This window comes from Hippocampus zosterae, chromosome 4, assembly GCF_025434085.1.
Source record: "Hippocampus zosterae strain Florida chromosome 4, ASM2543408v3, whole genome shotgun sequence".
Taxonomy (NCBI): Eukaryota; Metazoa; Chordata; class Actinopteri; order Syngnathiformes; family Syngnathidae; genus Hippocampus; species Hippocampus zosterae.
Window position 1 is genome coordinate 29,319,180 of NC_067454.1, and position 18,298 is coordinate 29,337,477.

General features: G+C 42.4%; 2 protein-coding genes across 6 annotated transcripts in view; both read left to right on the forward strand.

Annotated features, from left to right (window-relative positions):
- LOC127599769 (uncharacterized) overlaps positions 1–18,298 on the forward strand; it is a 131,348-nt gene that overhangs the window by 76,806 nt on the left and 36,244 nt on the right. The gene's annotated exons all lie outside the window — the stretch shown is intronic.
- The window catches only part of tpcn2 (two pore segment channel 2), a 63,911-nt gene continuing 52,547 nt past the window's right edge, over positions 6,935–18,298 (forward strand). Inside the window, exons 1-2 of one of the 4 annotated variants that reach the window (XM_052063910.1) lie at positions 6,936–7,249; positions 15,246–15,322. In XM_052063910.1, coding sequence (XP_051919870.1) covers positions 7,163–7,249; positions 15,246–15,322 — 164 coding nt within the window. In that variant the 5' untranslated portion in view covers positions 6,936–7,162. Of the gene's footprint in view, positions 7,250–15,245; positions 15,323–18,298 lie in introns of all 4 variants that reach the window. The other 3 variants (XM_052063907.1, XM_052063909.1, XM_052063908.1) reach the window with 3 other exon arrangements.

The window sequence follows — 18,298 nt, forward strand, 5'->3', positions numbered from 1 at the left end:
CATCTTGTGGTGTGCATCCTGTGTGAGCAAAAGTGACTCATCATGTATACTTGTTACTTCTGAACAGGAAATCTTTAGTCATACTCTTCTTCTGTCTTGAGTTTTTCCTTCTTCATTCTGTGGCTGTGGTTTTCCCCACAGTTCAAAGGTTCTAGGTTTGAATCTTGGCACAGACCCTTGTGTGTGAAATTTTCATTTGCATGTTCTTCCCATGATGCACCCGTTAAGCATGGGATTTTTCTGCTATCAGTCACTTGAAAGTTTTTCTCAATATGAGCTGTTGTTGCCATCAGTTTTTTTTTTTTTAATGTAGGTTTCGTTTTGGGCACGTCTATACTTTAAGGTCCTAATTGATACACAAGCGATATTTTGTGAGAATGTGTCAATGCAATAAACGTCTTTTGAGACTCAAAGACAGTCAGTAAAAAACAGAATCATCCAGAATAATTAAAACAAATAAAAATGCAGGGCAGTGCAGTTGGTGATTTTGAATCGTTGGTTTTGAGTATGGATCTCAAAGCGTTGTGTGTCTGGTTAAAAAAATGTTTCGGAGTCATGAAACCTCTTTTGGTTCAACAGTCTAAAAATCTCCTAACCAAGCTTGATTGCAGTGCTGAAAACTTCATCAAATTTAATCAACATCAAATTGCAGTTTGGAAAAAACTAAAACCTCCTTCATTTTGGTCAATCAGTAGACTTTATTTTAAATTGATCAGTGGCTTGTTGTAAGGGCCTTCAAGGCAGTCTATTACACAAACACCAACAGAAGCACAAACCAAAATTTCCAGTTTACACAAAATGATGCTAATTTATTTCCAACGGTCTTCATTTTAAATGTGTTGCCTTGCACTTTTTTTTTTACCTCAATGCTTTCACAATCTCGAGTGTAAGCCTCGACCATACTTTGAGACACTGTCGAATTCACTGATTCTTTTTATCCCATCATTGGCTGCAATGAACACACACACGCACGCAGACACACGCTGTTTTGAAACACTTCTGATACTCAATTTGAATGAATATCAAGTTTTATAAAGGATCGTCGGAGATAGGCACTCAGAAATAACGACAAGACACTTCTGGCTACCAACAATAGGCACTTTATTGGTCCCACACAGAAATGATAACACAGTTCAAACAAGTTGTATGAAGCTAAAGAACTCTTACTGTGTGCCAGTAGGGTGGAGAGCCAACACCCTCAGCAGAGTGAGCTTCAATACGAGCTAGGCGTTTGTACGGCAACCCATAGCGGACTCTGCTGAGGAGCATCGCTCCCCCCCTTTTATAATCAAGTGGCATTGATCTCAATCAAGTTTTGACAATTCAAACAAAGCAGACTATGAAGTCGTCAAGGCAGGTTTATCTCTGAAGTCGTCAAAGCAGGCTCCAGAGTCCATCTCTGAAATTGCTTAGGCAAGCAAGTCACCAAGTCATGCAATCATCTCAAAACAGTTTTTCACTGAGAAGATATACATTGATTAAAGAAAACATCACAAAATATCTTAATATACCACACGCACACACACATTTTATTTAGTACACACGACAATTTGATATTTCTGTTCTGATTTTAGGCCACATAAAATTATGTGGTGGGCCAGATATGGCTCCCGGGCCTGTGATGTCCAGTATAATGCTGCACAAAATATCTAAAAAAATAATTACGTGATAAATGCCCACACAATATGCGTAGCACAAAGATATGCAATAAGTTATATTTGGAATTGTATGCTTTTATCTTAATTTTGACCAGTCCACTGCCACCTGAAATGCACAGTGCTATCCAATTGGTGAACAGTTTCTCGGGGCATTACAATTATTGAGCTAAGAATACAGTGAGCTTGCTTATTTTGTTTCTTTCATTAGATCATAAACATGTCACCCCTTAAGTACATGTTAAATATATTAATGACATCATTTTCGCTACATTCAACACCCATATTGTCAGATGACATGGTGGTGGACCCCAAAAAGCAGGCAGGAGTGAGGGGCAGGGTGAACTTGACGAATTGTATTTCATAAAACACAGAGAAAACTGAATCCAAAACAACCAAAGTCCTACAAAACAAAAAGAATCCAAAGGATCAAACAAAACCCAAGCTGTAGCTAAAACTAACATTCAACAAAACATGATCGAGAACATGACAGCTACAGCAAACAAACAGACATGACGGCAACAAAGAAACAATGACCCATCACTGAGTGGTCGTGCCGAGTCCTTTTAAAGCAATAATTAGATAACTACCAACAGGTGTGCAGCTGGAGCGAGAACCCTGCAGTCCCACCTGTTGGTCACAAACAAAATCATGACAGTACGCCTCCCTCAAGGGACGGATTCCAGACCTCCCAAAGTCAATCAAAGGCTTGCCTCGCCGGGGAACAGGAACGAAAAGCGACGGCAACCCTTGCCTCGCCGGGAAACATCAACAAAAAGCGACGGCAACCCTTGCCTCGCCAGGGAACAGGAATGGAGGGCAGCGGAAACCCTTTGGCTGGGCTTGGCCTGACGTGGACGGAGCTCGGCGTGATGGGGAACATGAGATGGCCGGACGTGTACGAGGAACATGGGACGGCCACATGACAAGCGCCGCCTAGAGGGGAAACATGGGACAGCCGCATGACCTGCACTGCCGGAAGAGGACACATGGGACGGCAGCATGCCATGCGCTGCCTGACGGGGAAACGTGACAGCCGCACGACCCGCGCTGCCTGAAGGGGAAAGGGGTGTTGGCCGCAGACGAGCTCCTCCAGGCACATCGTGGAATAGGGACCAGTCCTTTGTACCTTCGGGGTAAAGTTGGTCGGGTCATTCTGTCATGTGACGTGGTGGTGTAGGACCCCAAAAAGCAGGCAGGAGTGAGGAGCAGGGTGAACTTGATGAATTGTATTTAATAAAACACAGAGAAAACTGAATCCAAAACAACCAAAGTCCTAAAATACAAAAAGAATCCTAAGTATCAAACAAAACCCAAGCTGTAGGTAAAACATGATTGAGAACATGACAGCTACAGCAAACAAACAGACATGACAGCAACAAAGAAACAATGACCCGACACTGAGTGGTCGTGCCGAGTCCTTTTAAAGCAATAAATAGATAACGACCAACAGGTGTGCAGTTCCAGGGAGAACCCTGCAGTGCCACCTGTTGGTCACAAACAGAATCATGACATATCACATATCGCGTCTTTCCAAAATGTATGTAAATAAAACCCAATAAATATGTATGCATTTTATATGCATACATATACTACATAGAGAGAGAGAGTATTCTATCCATCCATCCATCCATCCAGTCAGTACGTATATAAAAGCCAAGTAAGGAAAGACTCACAGCCAGAGGCCAGGAGAATAACAATCAACAAACCAGCTCAGGGCCACCCTCAGTAGCAAGGTAGCAAGACCCATCAAAGGCTTAGATCGAGTATCTGAGAGAAAGAATTGTCACGCAACGCCAATGCCCAAAGGGTAACAGCTAAATGAATGACAAAGTATTACTGCAGCATAGGGAGTGGTTTACTGTCGTCGAGAAATGATGGCAGGAACATTTTCGTGTTTTGTCAAAATGGTAATGGACTCAAGCAATGGACAATATTATGTCGGAGCTGCAAGAAGTAAAAGCCAGTCCTGTATACACTTTACACAGGAGGTTGATGATGTAAAGATAAGTCGCATTAAACAAATGGAACACTCCAAAAATATGCAAACAGAAATGTACAAGGTACGTGACCGTCGACTGGTTTCAACTGATAATGACTGACTATCTCGAAGGCCAGTCAAAGATGAATAACTTGGTCATAGATGGAGTGGAGGAAACACCAGGAGAAGAATGGACAGACAAACAAAGATAAAATAAGGAAAACCTTTCAGGAAAAACTTGAGCTGCACGAAATTATTAGGGTGGAGCAAGCACGCTGTACTGAGAAATCTGAACCTAGGAGGATCAGGCCCAGCCCTTTTTTTGTAAAGTTTAAAAATAAAAACATAAAACAAGGGTTTTACAGAAAGCAAAGTACCCAAAGGGCTCGAATAGATACATTGCTGGTCCTTCTCTCTGGAATGACCTCCCACTGAACATTCGTCAAGGCTCCTCGCTGCCCATCTTTAAAACCCGCCTCACAACTCGCTCGTATTATTTGGCATTTGACTCAGTATGACCCAAATTATGGTCTTAGTTATACTGTTCGGTGCTCTCTACAGCAGGGGTACTCATTAGGCAGATCCCGATCTACCGGTAGCTCTAAGGTCCCACGTAGATCCGAGGAGTGTCGAGGAGAAAAAAAAACAAACAACCATTGGTGTCTTTGTACATCTTAATAATATACAATGCACTCCGCTTAATAGAACACCATTGGGCCGAAGCGCTTCTGTTCTACTAAGCGGGGTTTCTATTAACCGGAGACACTTTATTAGGTACACCTTCAGACACGTCGACGACCAGGTTATGCACGCAGAAAAACCCCTGCTGACGAGTTAGAAGAGATATTTCGACTGTGGACGTCCATATCTTTAATCAAACAACAAAACAACAACTTTAATCAACTTCAGTCAAACATCTCAAATCACGAGAAAAATTTCGTTACTTTTGTCTGGAAACAGGAGTCCGTAATTTTGCGGTTGACTTCCCTCTCAATGCGCTGGATAAGAGGGAAGTCCTGGAAACCGTGGGCGTACCTTCTGAGAATCCGGCAATGCATCGTATCGTCTGAGTATGTCCTTCTTATCCGCAGGTGATAGCCCTCGTCTCTTGAATGAAGTTGAAGCCATTGTGACGTGCGTGTGTCTATGTGTGGAGTGACGCGTGCTACCTGTTACTGTATACGGCTAGAACTACCGCGTTTTCTCGCGATAGTGGTACAGTATCGCGATAGCTACACTTCGTCTCTCTCTCGTCTCTTGAATGAAGTTGAAGCCATTGTGACGTGCGTGTGTCTATGTGTGGAGTGACGCGTGCTACCTGTTACTGTATACGGCTAGAACTACCGCGTTTTCTCGCGATAGTGGTACAGTATCGCGATAGCTACACTTCGAAAACCACTAGTTTACAATGTTCATTGCTTACGGTCTGTTCTATTAAGCGGAGATCTGTTCTACTAAGCGGAGTATCTTTATAGGAAATTGCATTAGGCAAATCGGTTCCAGAGCCTTTTGCTCTATTAAGCGGATTACTCTATTAACCGGTGTTCTATTAAGCGGAGTGCACTATATATTTTTTTTTTGTTTTAATCTACACTGCACCCTAATCATCTTATCATTCTCATTTTTACGAAAAAAGGAGGGCCCAGGGAAGCACTTTAAAACGGTACGTGTGAGCTACGATAGTTAACAGGCTGCAAAAGTGCGTCGCATGCCTCAGTTTCAGGCTGTTTCTCATCAGGGTGTGCATGTGTGCGTGTGTGTGCATGTGCGTGCCGGTTAAGTGTAGATCCCGGGAGGTTAGTTAATCGAAAAGTAGATCTTCGATCCAAAAAGTTTGAGCACCCCTGCTCTATGCTATGAATGAAATGGAAAAATGTACATTCACTTACAAACTAATACTGACACTCGTAACTACAACTATTGCAGATGACGTTTTCAATCAGGGATGTGGAACACACATGAGCAATATTTCAACTCTATTTCATTGGCCCCATCGTACAATTGTAGAAAACCAGGTTATTACAGTTAACAAAAACTAACGTAATAATTTCAACTTAAAACGTTAGAGCCCGACTCTGCTCCTTGAGCCCCGCCCTTTCTTTTCTGTGTGTGTGTGTGTGTGTGTGTGTGTGTGTGTGTGTGTGTGTGTGTGTGTGTGTGTGTGTGTGTATGTGTATGTGTGTGTGTGTGTGTGTGCATGTGTGTATCAGTAATGAATTTAAAACTGCACAAATAATGTAAAAAGCATATCATAAATAACTTTCCCACAGTATCCAGTAGCTCTTCTTAATCAGAGTGGGTTGTTGTGGCGTAAGGGACGCACGTGTCAAAATCAAGGACAAGAACAAACAAAACAAATGTGTTTCTGTAAAAGGAGTTCAGTGGTGGAGCAATCGTGTGGTAGAATTAAGAAGATACTTCACTTACACATGTCGTGTACACATGTACAGCACATTTGACAATAAAGTTGTATTCAATTCACTTCTGTTTAAAACATCAACGAAAGCACGACAAAATGATCTCCGTCAGGTACAATCATGAGAAACTGCACTGGATTTATTTTTTTAAATATATTATATTTTTTAAATGGCACCATCGTGTTGCAGTTGTTTGTGTGTCCCAGAGGGAGCAAGGTTGTCTGGGGCTTCAGCCCCCTGGTCGTGTCACCCATGGCAAACGGGTCATAGGTGAGGGACCTGACAAAACACAGCTCAGAGAGCCCTGATGATGAATATGAAATTTAGACGTAATTTTCCCTTGACCGGATGCGGGTCACCAGGACCCCCCTCTGGAGCCAGGCTAGAGGTTGGGCTTGTTGGTGAGCTCCCGGTGGGAGGGCCTTCATCCATGGTTCTACTTAAATTGCACAGCCATGAAATTTCATATTTTATCACTATACTAGATTGTGAAGACAAGAATCGCAAGAACATTTTTATGCCGACTCATATTGCAATATAGGGCAGTGTAAGACCCAGTATAAGTACAACTAAGAAATGTCTGACCTCTTGTGGTGATTGTTGATATTACAAATTAAAACACCAGTAGACCACAGTTCGCCACCCATGTATTCACAAATTTGCGGACCCCCCGCCCCTTCTTTTCCACCAATACTTTAAAAATTAATTACTTGTTAGATTTTTTTTTTTTTAATGAATAAGGGAACCACTCAGCATGTGGCCCATAAGCCCCAATTGCACATCCCTGCTTTAAGGTCTACCACTCCTTCTTTCTTTCAGCTAATAGAGGCTCCACATTATTCTTGAATCTTGAAACCTCTTTATCACAAGCGACTTAGGACAACACGAATGTTGAACGGGAACTTCTGTTAGTTAAGTAGAAATCAAACCAGTCGGACCAGTTCCACAGACAGTATTTCACAGACATTTGTTTATTTTAGGAAGGCAGAGTTTTTATGCTTACTATTAGCCTTGTAAAATCGTATTAAGGTAGACCAGTTGATCCAGAATAGTTGATTTCACAATGCCTTTAACTTTGGAATATGTGAAGATTTACCTCTAAGACAAAGATGGTCTTGCTACTCTCACCGGTCTCTCTTCCGACAGATGAGCTCTACATCCAACAAGCGGTTGTTTTCATTGAAGATGCCATTCAGGTAACTAAAACCTTTACAATTTGAGTAAGTAATGGTGTGAACATGTGATGTACTGTTTTAATGTTAAAAATAGTTATTTCAATATAAACATGAATAACATGCAATTATAAACTTTCTGTTTTTGACTAAACAATCTTTGTAACACTGCGTAGCTTTTCTGAACATACTGTGGAACATCAACACATTCGTAACTGCTATGTTGGTATTTACAGAAATAATGGAGTACTTTCTGAATGTACATTTATCCTTTGTCAAAGTTTTATTTGAGCCAAAGTACATAATGATAAAGGTAATTGATACTGAATAAATGTAGCTGAATTGTCAATTCAGAACAGGGGTGTTGCTCTCATTTTGGTTCAGAGACCACATGGAGGAAAATCTATTCCCAAGTTTGCTGACCTGGTTAAATCATGATACATAATCTAAAAAAAAATTGGTTTTAATATTATGCAGATTTTTGATATTCGTGGGAAATCCTGGTCTCTATTCCCAGCGAACAGCAAAGGTCAACTGTACAAAAAAATTACAAATACACACACACATTATGTATGTATGTATGTATGTATGTATGTATGTATGTATGTGTATATATATTAGATCTGTCAAACGATTGAAATATTTAATCTAATTAAAAATGCAACTGTCATAATTAACTCAAATTCACTAAAAATTCATCGTGATTACTCACGCATTTTTTATCTTTTCTGAATTTCCTTTTGTATTTTTTTGTCCCATTTTTCCCCATTTAATCTCTCATCAACATGGAATCATGAATCAGTTTTCTATGTGCAAAATGCAAATATTTGTTGAAATAACAATTTCGATTTTCAATTTTACATGAACATTTTTCAGTTGGAGCAGTTGTTCACACAATCTCTCACACAATATTACTGACCATTAACAACAGTGAAAAAAATATTCTCACACAACAGCTGCTTTAACAGCTCTTTTTATGGAATCAAAACAGAGCTATATAACATTATAAAGTGCACATCAAAGGTAAATTAGTACTCAGCCTATAGTAGATTTAAGCCATGGTTGCATACTTCGTTTTTCTCAAATTTGCTTTGAACACAGCTATGTTGATTGTGTTGGTCCTTCTTGCGCGGAAGTCTTCCTATGGTTTTGTGTAGACATCATTTCGGATGACTACATTTGGTTCGATGACAACACTGGAGACGTTTTATTTTCAGTGTGTTCGCTAGGTCGCTACCACTACACGGCTGAACTCTCGACATACCTCAGCGCACCGTCACTGTCAGACGAACACAGAGAAGCTCCACCCGCTTTATTTATATGGACACAGAACACTGTAACCTTCCACACAAAATACTTCCAAACAAGTAACAATCACGTCAGTGGCTTATATCGTATTCGACAGGCTACCTGCTCTCTTTATTCACCAGAGGCTCATCAACCTAGTCTCTTATTTCTCTCCCGAAAGAGTGTCTTCTCCTGCTTGGTGTACCTTCGCCTTCTCCGCTACGTACAATCTCTGTACACAGTTTGTAATGGAGGCTCTCGCTGGCAATCTGTAATGGAGTCGTTAGATGCAATCCATATATATAGTACTCACGCCAGCTACGTGCTTGGCCAAGTGGTATTTCAGACGTGCAATGATGATAGCTCAGTTTAAAGTATGTTACACGACGAAGGCGGACCGTTTTGCTTTCTGCTCCTGTCCCCCCCACCCTTCCCCGCTTGCCGCTCAGTCCATGTGCTGTCTTTTTCTAGGCTCTTGTCGCATTTCCATCCTAAAAACAAACATGGAATTGGTTGACTGGTCTCTCGATGCCATAGACAAAATTTTCTCGATGAGAAGAGCAGGCAGTGGTGTGCCTGCTTGCCCCTCGTGGACATTTGCTGCTGGGTATATACCCTAGATCCCTGGAGGAAGTGGAGAATGGTGTGCCTGTCAATACTGTCCATTTAGGATGTGGAAGACATCTACATTGTGGGCCTTCTGATAACAGGTATGCTGCTGTTTGATGTTAGCAGTTTCCTGATCTATCGCAAAATTCAACCGACGGGAGCGGCTCTATTGGAAGTGAAGAGACTGCCGGTCTAAGGATGGCATAGTACGGATGTCCAACACTCAGACTTAGACTGTGCTCAACCACAAACTGTTGCGGTTTTGGAGCATCTCTGCAAGATGGTAAAGAACTTGGAGAAACCAGAATCCGTGCTCAGATATTGACTGAAATCGCAGATTTGGCTGATTGACGCCACTAAAGAGACATAAGCTACGGACTCAAGGCTGTCTTAAATTCTTGGGCAGCCTGCTACCAAAACAACATCTGCATCTCGACCTTCCCCTGATGAAAGTATGCACGGAAGCTAGTCCCCCACCATCACCCCCTCCTTCATACATTCCCTTGTTTCAGCGTCTTCATTGTTTATGTCTTGTAACATATCATACACATCATATGCTTGTAAGAGTTTTTTGCTAGAATTATCCTCAAAATGAGGGTAGTTCAAGCGTTTTTTTTTCTCCTCTCTCTCTCCCTTGTGGTTTCTTTCTGACTTCCGAGTTGAGTGAATGCTGGCGCGTTTTGGCTGCCGCTGCTCAACCCGTATTGTTTTGTGTTTTTTGTTATTGTAAAAGTGTCCTTGGGTGTCTTGAAAGGCTCTTATAAATAAAATGTATTATTATTATTATAGTTTACGACTTTCTATAACTCATTGGTGGCCTCGGCCATCCATTATGGCATTGTCTGCTGGTCGGGCAGCATCTCAGCCCGGGACAGAAAGGGATTGGAGCGACTGGTCAGGAAGTCCAGTTCTGTCCTGGGCTGCTCTCTTGACACTCTGGAGGAGGTGGGCAATAAAAGGATGCTAACTAAGCTAAAAGCTATGATGGACAGTCCCTCCTTCCCTCTCCAGCCCGCCCTGACAGCACTGGGTAGCTCCTTCAGCCAGAGACGAGTTACACCCGCGCTGTCAGAAGGAGAGATACCGACGCTCGTTCTACCGACTGCTGTCAGGCTGCTGAATAAAAATAACTAATAATAATAATAATAATTAAATGATGTGATGTGATGTGTGTGATGTGAAAAACAATTGTAAATAGCACTGCGATTTATCCATTTTGTATTTATATTGCACTTAATTGAACAGTGTTTGTTTGTTTTTCCTTCTTTATATCCACATTCTTGCTGCTGGACGCTGTAAATTTCCCCAGTGTGGGACAAATAAAGAGTATCTTAATGCCACATACATGATCACTGAATGCTTGGAGTTGTATAAGGTGAACAGGACCCTAAGAGCCTTAGAAATTCAAAAATACAATTAAATCCTTAATTAAATTGTAAACATTTTTGACCGACCATGTCAAACCATACGATTCTGAAAATAAAATTACGCAGAATCAATAAATAATGCATTCAAACTGATCACCAAAATTAACATAACACAACATAAAAATATGTAACCTGCAAAACAAAAATATGGAAAATAATTTGTGGAGATTTTTTTTTAATCAAAGATGATGTCTGGATTAATGGCTACATTGAGCACATTTTGCAATGCACAGGTTTTCGAAGCAAGGTTTGAAGCAGGACACAGCAACTCTCGGCTCCTGCTCAATGTGTAGCTGGGATCTGTATTTTAGTTTACTGAAGTAGCAGTCACAAAGCGGCATGATTGTTGGCAATATTCGGCACGTTTTTGCTGAAAAAAACTCAAGCAGCTTATCAGCGTAATTGGGGTGTAATTTCAGTGGCGCCTTAATTTATTTGGCTTTATACAGTCCGCTGCCAACATTTTTAAACACTGTAAGCACAGTGATGTTTTCTCGTCTGTCACCGGAGTCACAGTGAAGCCAAGCGCTGCATACGCATCGTCATATTTCCTCACTTTGAATGCTCCCTGCGCAAACTGCCAATGAGAGCGCCACTGCCCCCCAACGTAGTGGAGGTGAAACTTTATTGAAGGACAGTTAAAAAAAAACATCAGCGAGAGCCTCCATTATAAGCAATGTCCAGAAATTGTATGTGGTGGAGAAGGCTACGGTACACCAAGCGGGAAAATACACTGTTTCGGGAGAGAAATAAGAGACTAGGTTGATGAGCCTCTCGTTAATAAAGAGCAGGTAGCCTGTCAAATACGATGTATGCCACTGACGCGATTGTTACTTGTTTGGAACTATTTTGTGTGGAAGGTTACAGTGTTCCGTGTCCATATAAATAAAGCGGGTGGAGCTTCTCTGTGTTCGTCTGACTGATGGTGTGCTGAGCTCAGCACGTTGAGAGTTCAGCGGTGCAGTCGTAGCGACCATCCTGAAAATAAAATGTCTCCGGTGTTGTCATCGAACCAAGTTTAGCCAACGAAATGATGTCTACACAAAACGGTAGAAAGACTTCCGCGCAAGAAGGACCAACAGAATCAACATAGCCTGACTGCTGTATTCAAAGCAAACTTGAGAAAAACGAAGTATGCAACCATGGCTTAAATCCACTATAGGCAGAGTACCAGTTTACCTTAGATGTGCACTTTATAATGCTATATTTCTCTGTTTGATTCCATAAAAAGAGCTGTTAAAGCAGCTGCTGTGTGACAAAATATTTTTTCCACTGTTGTTGATGGACAGTAATATTGTGTGAATAACTGCTCCAAGTGGAAAATGTTCATGTAAAATTGAAAATCGAAATTGTTATTTCAGTAAATATTTGCATTTTGCACATAGAAAACAGATTCATGATTCCATGTCGAGAGCATTGAAATGGGAAAAATAGGACAAAAAATATAAAAGGAAATTCAGAAACGATAAAAAATGTGTGAGTAGTCACGATTAATTTTTAGTTTATTTGAGTTAATTATGACAGTTGCATTTTTAATTAGATTAAATGTGTTAATCGTTTGACGGCTCTTATATAAATGTACACATATATACTGTATGTATGTGTGTAAGTATATTTCTATGTATGTGTATATATATATATATATATATATATATATATATATATATATATATATATATATATATACATATCATTCATTCATTCATTCATCTTCCGAGCCGCTTGATCCTCACTAGGGTCGCGGGGGGTGCTGGAGCCTATCCCAGCTGTCTTTGGCACGTCGGCTTCACAGTGCAGAGGTACCGGGTTCGATTCCAGCTCCGGCCTCCCTGTGTTCATGTGTTTGCATGTTCTCCCCGGCCCTGCGTGGGTTTTCTCTGGGTGCTCCGGTTTCCTCCCACATTCCAAAAACATGTGTGGCAGGCTGATTGAACACTCTAAATTGTCCCTAGGTGTGAGTGCGAATGGTTGTTCGTTTCTGTGTGCCCTGCGATATATCATGTATACAGTATATTAGAGCTGTCAGTTTAGCGCGTTATTGGCATCCATTTAATTTTAACATGGTTAAAAAAAATTATTTTGCAAGATTAACGCAGCAACACGTCACAGCGGATGTTACGTTGCTCTATAAATAAACCGGAAACAAAACAACAAGCGCGCTGCCACAGCAGCACGAGACACTAAAAACAGATACTTAAAGGGTTTATGAATGGAAAGTTTTCCTTTAAAAGTGGCCAGATGGTTCCACTGACAAGACCAAAGTTACCTGAATGTTATGCAGTCGTAAACTGAGGTATCATCACGGCACGTCGAGTCTGAAATTCCACTAAATGGCCAAGCACGCAGCTGATGTGAGTACTCCGCCCCCTCGTCTAAGACGGACAGCTATGAATCATTTCAAAGCGAAGAAAATGGATAACACGACAAAGAACTTATTTGCCGAAGCCATAGCTAAATGTATGGCTGCTGCATGCAAGCCTGTAAACATTGTCCACAGCTGGACTCAAGCTGAAATAATTCGCATTGCTGATGAGAGGATTAAAACGGGAAAATATAGGACAAAAATACATAACAAAGTGTCCCCCTCCTGCCTGAAAGTATGCGCTGACCAGCTGGCTCCAGTCTTCACACAAATCTTCAACAGATCCCTGGAGCTGTGCTAGGTCCCATCCTGCTTCAAACAGTCTACCATTATCCCAGTGCCCAAGCAACCGGCAACATCGGAACTGAACAACTATCGGCCTGTCGCTCTGACGTCTGTGGTCACAAAGTCCTTTGAACGCCTTATGCTCAACCACCTAAAGAACGTTACCGGACCCCTGCTGGACCCTCTTCAGTTAGCCTACCAGGCAAACAGGTATGTGGAGGACGCAGTCAACATTGGCCTGCACTACATCCTCGAGCACCTCGACAGCACAGGGACCTATGCAAGGATCTTGTTTGTGGATTTCAGCTCTGCGTTCAACACCATCATCCCAGAACTCCTCACCCCTAAACTTCTCCAGCTCGGTGTGTCCCCTACGATCTGCCAGTGGATCCTCAGCTTCCTGACCCTCCCAGCTGTCAAACTCATAAAGTTCGCAGACGACACCATGGTCATCGATCTCATCAAAGACGGCGACAAGTCTGCGTACCGACAATAAGTGGAGCAGCTGGAGCTCTGGTGCAACCGACACAACCTCGGACTGAACATGCTCAAGACTGTAGAGATGATTGTGGACTTCAGGAAACATCCTTCAACACAGCTGCCCCTCACACTATCCAAATGCCCTGTGTAACCGTCGAGACCTTCAAGTTCCTTGGGAATCACAGTCTCCCAGATCATGAAGTGGGAGATCAACACCAACTCCATCCTGAAAAGTGCCCAGCAGAGGATGAACTTTTTGAGGCTGCGGAGGAAGCATGGCCTGCCACAGGAGGTGCTACGACAGTTCTACATGGCAGTCATCGAATCAATCCTGTGTTCTTCCATCACGGTTTGGTTTGGGGCCGCCACAAAAAAGGACAAAATCCGATTTCAGGGGCAGTTAGGATGGCGGAAAAAATCATTGGCACCGCCCTCCCCAGTCTTGCACACTGCAAGAATCAAGACAAGGGCACGGAAAATCCTACTGGATCCCCCGCATCCTGCCCACCACCTTTTCCAGCTACTCCCCTCAGGCAGGTGCTACCGATCCCTGTGCACCAAATCCAGCAGACACTTAAACAGCTTCTTCCATCTCGCCATTATCTCCCTAAACAGTCACTGTTTACTGATGTGTACTCCACCGCACCGGACAATTCAAAGTGCTCAAGGACATCTGCTCAATTGCACACTTTTTGTACTACAAATACTGCTACCTGCCACTTTAAAATGGTTCAATGATTTTCTGCAGCGACTGTACAACTGTTATAATTTTGTATTCTACCACTGATTACTTTAGCTCTGCTTGATATTTTGCACTTTGTCTCACAGTTGTCACTGGGCGGTACCACCGCAAAACAGTACACTTACATTACGAAATGTCCTTCCATACTTATTTTTCCATACTAATTTGTCATGTCCCTGTTTATGATTATACTAATCCAGCGTGTAGACAAATTCCTTGTGTATTCTACATAATTGGCCAATAAAGATGATTATGATAAAAGGAAATTATTACTATAAAAAATGATAAAAAATGTGTGAGTAATCACGATTGTGAGTTCATCATGACAGCGTTTTAATCACGACTAAATATTCGTTTGACAGCTCTAGTATATATATATATATATATATATATATATATATATATATATATATATATATATATATATATAATGTGTGTGTGTGTATATATAATATATATGCACAAAACAAATGTTTCAGAAAAGAACTACACAGTTCAATATCAGTGCAATATAAAATAAAGCATTAGTGATATTTGTAGAATGAATAATAAATAATAAAGCAGCGTAAGTTGGCTGTGCTATTTACAATGGTTCCCAGAATGCATTGTGTGGTGCAAAAATTTTGATTCATGAAATTATCAGGATGTTAATCCTTTTCATATTTTTGTGTTACCAATAGTTGGGTGTTATATTTAACCCATTTATGTTTATTGTCCCCAATTATGGAGTTTTAAAGCTGTATACGTGTGTCGTATTTTTGTCAGTTTTCGATGATGTTGACAATGTCCAATATTGTTTAGTCAGCCTGTTTACTTGCCTTCCTCCAGTATCGATCCATTAACCACCGGGTGGATACGAGCTCACTCCGTCTGTATCGTTGGTACTACTCAAGGATATCCCAATGGTCAGTTCAAACTTTCTTACTTTCTTCATTGTCTGTCAAGCTCTGGATGTTGGTGTGCTTAATTTAATTCACACTCATTGGGTCTTTAAAACAAGAATCATGACCAAATGTTCTTGTTCTTGATGGTCATTCCTTGCCATTTCATCAAATACACCCCATGTGACCACCTCAGAATGTCCTGTAAAAATTCGTAAAAAGTCCCGCTTCTTAATCGGTAAGATTTGAAATACAGTGATCCCTCGCTCTAACGTGGTTCACATTTTGCGGCTTTGCTGTTTCACAATTTTTATTTGTGCGTTTTTTTTTTTAATGCTTTTAAACAGTAAATTGCGTTCTGCATCCAGATTGGCTTGGGCACCGACCAACGTGAACAGTCTCTGCACCTCGTCTCTGTACAGCTTGCCAAATTTACTTTGCAAGTTTTTGGTCTTTGGTTTCATTGTATCAGTGGCGGATGCTGGTCTGTTAAGGAGGGGAAGCTCAATTTTGGCCTACATCATAAAATGTGTCCATTTATTTATCCGTGAATTCTAATCTCTGTTCCTTTTCAAAAAAATTAGATTGCCTGCACCATAAGATCTGTGATTGGATAATTTCGCTATCCATCAAAAAGAAATTCAGCCTGGGACAGATGATCCAATCATCATGCAGAAAGCTGAGTTTCCGGGCCAACCTATAAACGCCCACTTTCCATAGACTCCCAGAGACGCTGAGCGTCCAAAGGGTGGGACAAAACCTGCATTTATCCAATGTCTCGTCTCGTTTTGATGAATTGGGACAACCTACACTGAACTCCGGGTAGAGTGAACGCTGGCGCGTTTTGGCTGCCGCTGCTCTCCCACAAACTTTTGTGTTTTTACGCTCGATAGTTTTACTGTTTCGCATGGAATCACTATCATCATCTCACAGTCATTCCACCCAGCCCCCATTCACGCCTGCCTCGCACTCTCAACTATCTTCGACTGTTTCGTCCCGGCGTCTCAGCGTCCTACCTGTCAACCTGCCGCTCCTCCATCGACCTGTCAAGGGTCTGCTCCAGTACTCGGTGGCCGAGCTCCTTCGGCTCCGCTTCCAATGGCTGGGCCCTCCTGCTCTACACCGGCTCCCGGACATCGTTCGCTTTCCTTCCCGGAAATATATTCATCGTGGATCTCGTCGGGGCTTCTGCCTCAACCGATCCAACAGCATCACCTCTTTCTGGTCTTCCTCCCGTCGGCCATCCAGAAACGCCGGCCGATCCATCGACCATCGTGCCTTGGCTAGGTCGGCTAACGGTCCCCGCAGCAGCGAGACTGCCGCCGTCAACTTTGGGCTACTTAACATCCGTTCGCTTACTGGGAAGGGTAATCTCATTCAATATATCCTCACGGACCGTAACCTTGACATTCTTTGCTTAAATGAAACCTGGCAAACTCCCAGGGACTTCTCACAGTTGAGCGATTCCACTCCCCCGGGATTTGTTTACATTTCCAAGCCCCGCGATTCTGGTCGCGGAGGAGGTCTCGCGATAGTATACCGCGAGAAATGGAAACTACTTCCGGTTTCTCTCCCGCCACTTTCCTCTTTTGAATGCCTTGCCTGTCAAATATCCGGACTCATTCCCACGATTATTGCCACAGTGTACCGCTCCTCCAAACCCCACCGCGACTTTGTAAATGAAGTGTCTACTGTCCTCACCCATCTCTCCTCTCTGTCACCAAATGTAATAATCCTGGGAGATTTTAATATACATATGGACAACACTGCTCTTCCTCTCACCATTGACGTCACTTCTTCAATTAACAGTTTTGGTTTTGATCAATTTGTAGATTTTCCCTCACACATCAAAGGTCACACTGCTCTGGTATTTCCCCCTCCAACTGTACTGCTGACGACCTTCCAATGACGGACCACTTCCTTATCTCATTCAACATTACACTCCAGCTCCAACTGCCATATCACCCCGGACCATTGTTTACTGTGATATTAAAGACATTAACATTGACTCTCTCACTGCATGGCTGATCACCCTGACTCGGACATTGATTCCACTCCTGATGATTTGGTTTTCCGATGTAACTCTGGTCTCACACAGCATCCTCAATACGCTCGCCCCTGTCAAGTCCCGCTCTGTCCTTTTTACCCGGTCTGCCCCTTGGTTCACCCCTCATCTCCGTTCCTTGAAATCCCAAACCCGGCAGCATGAGAGACTTTATAGGAAAACCGGCCTCACTGCTCACAAGGACATCTATGCAGCTCAACTATCCCTCTACAAGGATTCCATCTCTCAAGCAAAATCACATTACTACTCCGGACTCATCTGCTCCAATGCTGGAAATACTAAGACTCTCTTTTCCCTTTGGAACAGAATCACTCAACCTCCTGACTCCCTACCACCTCACTTTTATTCTCGTGACACCTGCAACGCACTTCTCCTCTTTTTCTATGAAAAAATCAACGGAATCCACCAGCATCTGGGCTCCTCTGTACCTTTCCCCTCCTCTGACCTTCTCACCCCTTGCACAGTGTTCTCTTCTTTTGAACTCCCCCATCTCTCATTAATTTCAGACCTCATCATTAAATCCAAGACTTCCGCCTGTCAGCTCGATCCCCTCCCCACAGTTCTGGTCAAATCCTGCCTACCCTCTCTGCTTCCCTTCATCTCAGCCATTATCCATTCCTCTCTGTCGACTGGAATTGTTCCTGTGCTCTTCAAAACTGCAGCGGTCACCCCAATTCTGAAAAAACCTGGTTCAGATCCCAATGACTTCAATAACCTACGCCCCATTTCCCATCTTCCCTTCATCTCGAAAATTCTGGAGAAAACTGTCGCCTCTTAGCTCCACTCCCACCTCACCGACAATAGTCTTTATGAACAATTCCAGTCCGGCTTCCGTCCCCGTCACAGTACTGAAACTTCATAAAAATCACAAGCGATCTTCTCATGGCAGCAGACTCTGGCCTAATCTCCATCCTCATCCTCCTTGACCTGAGTGC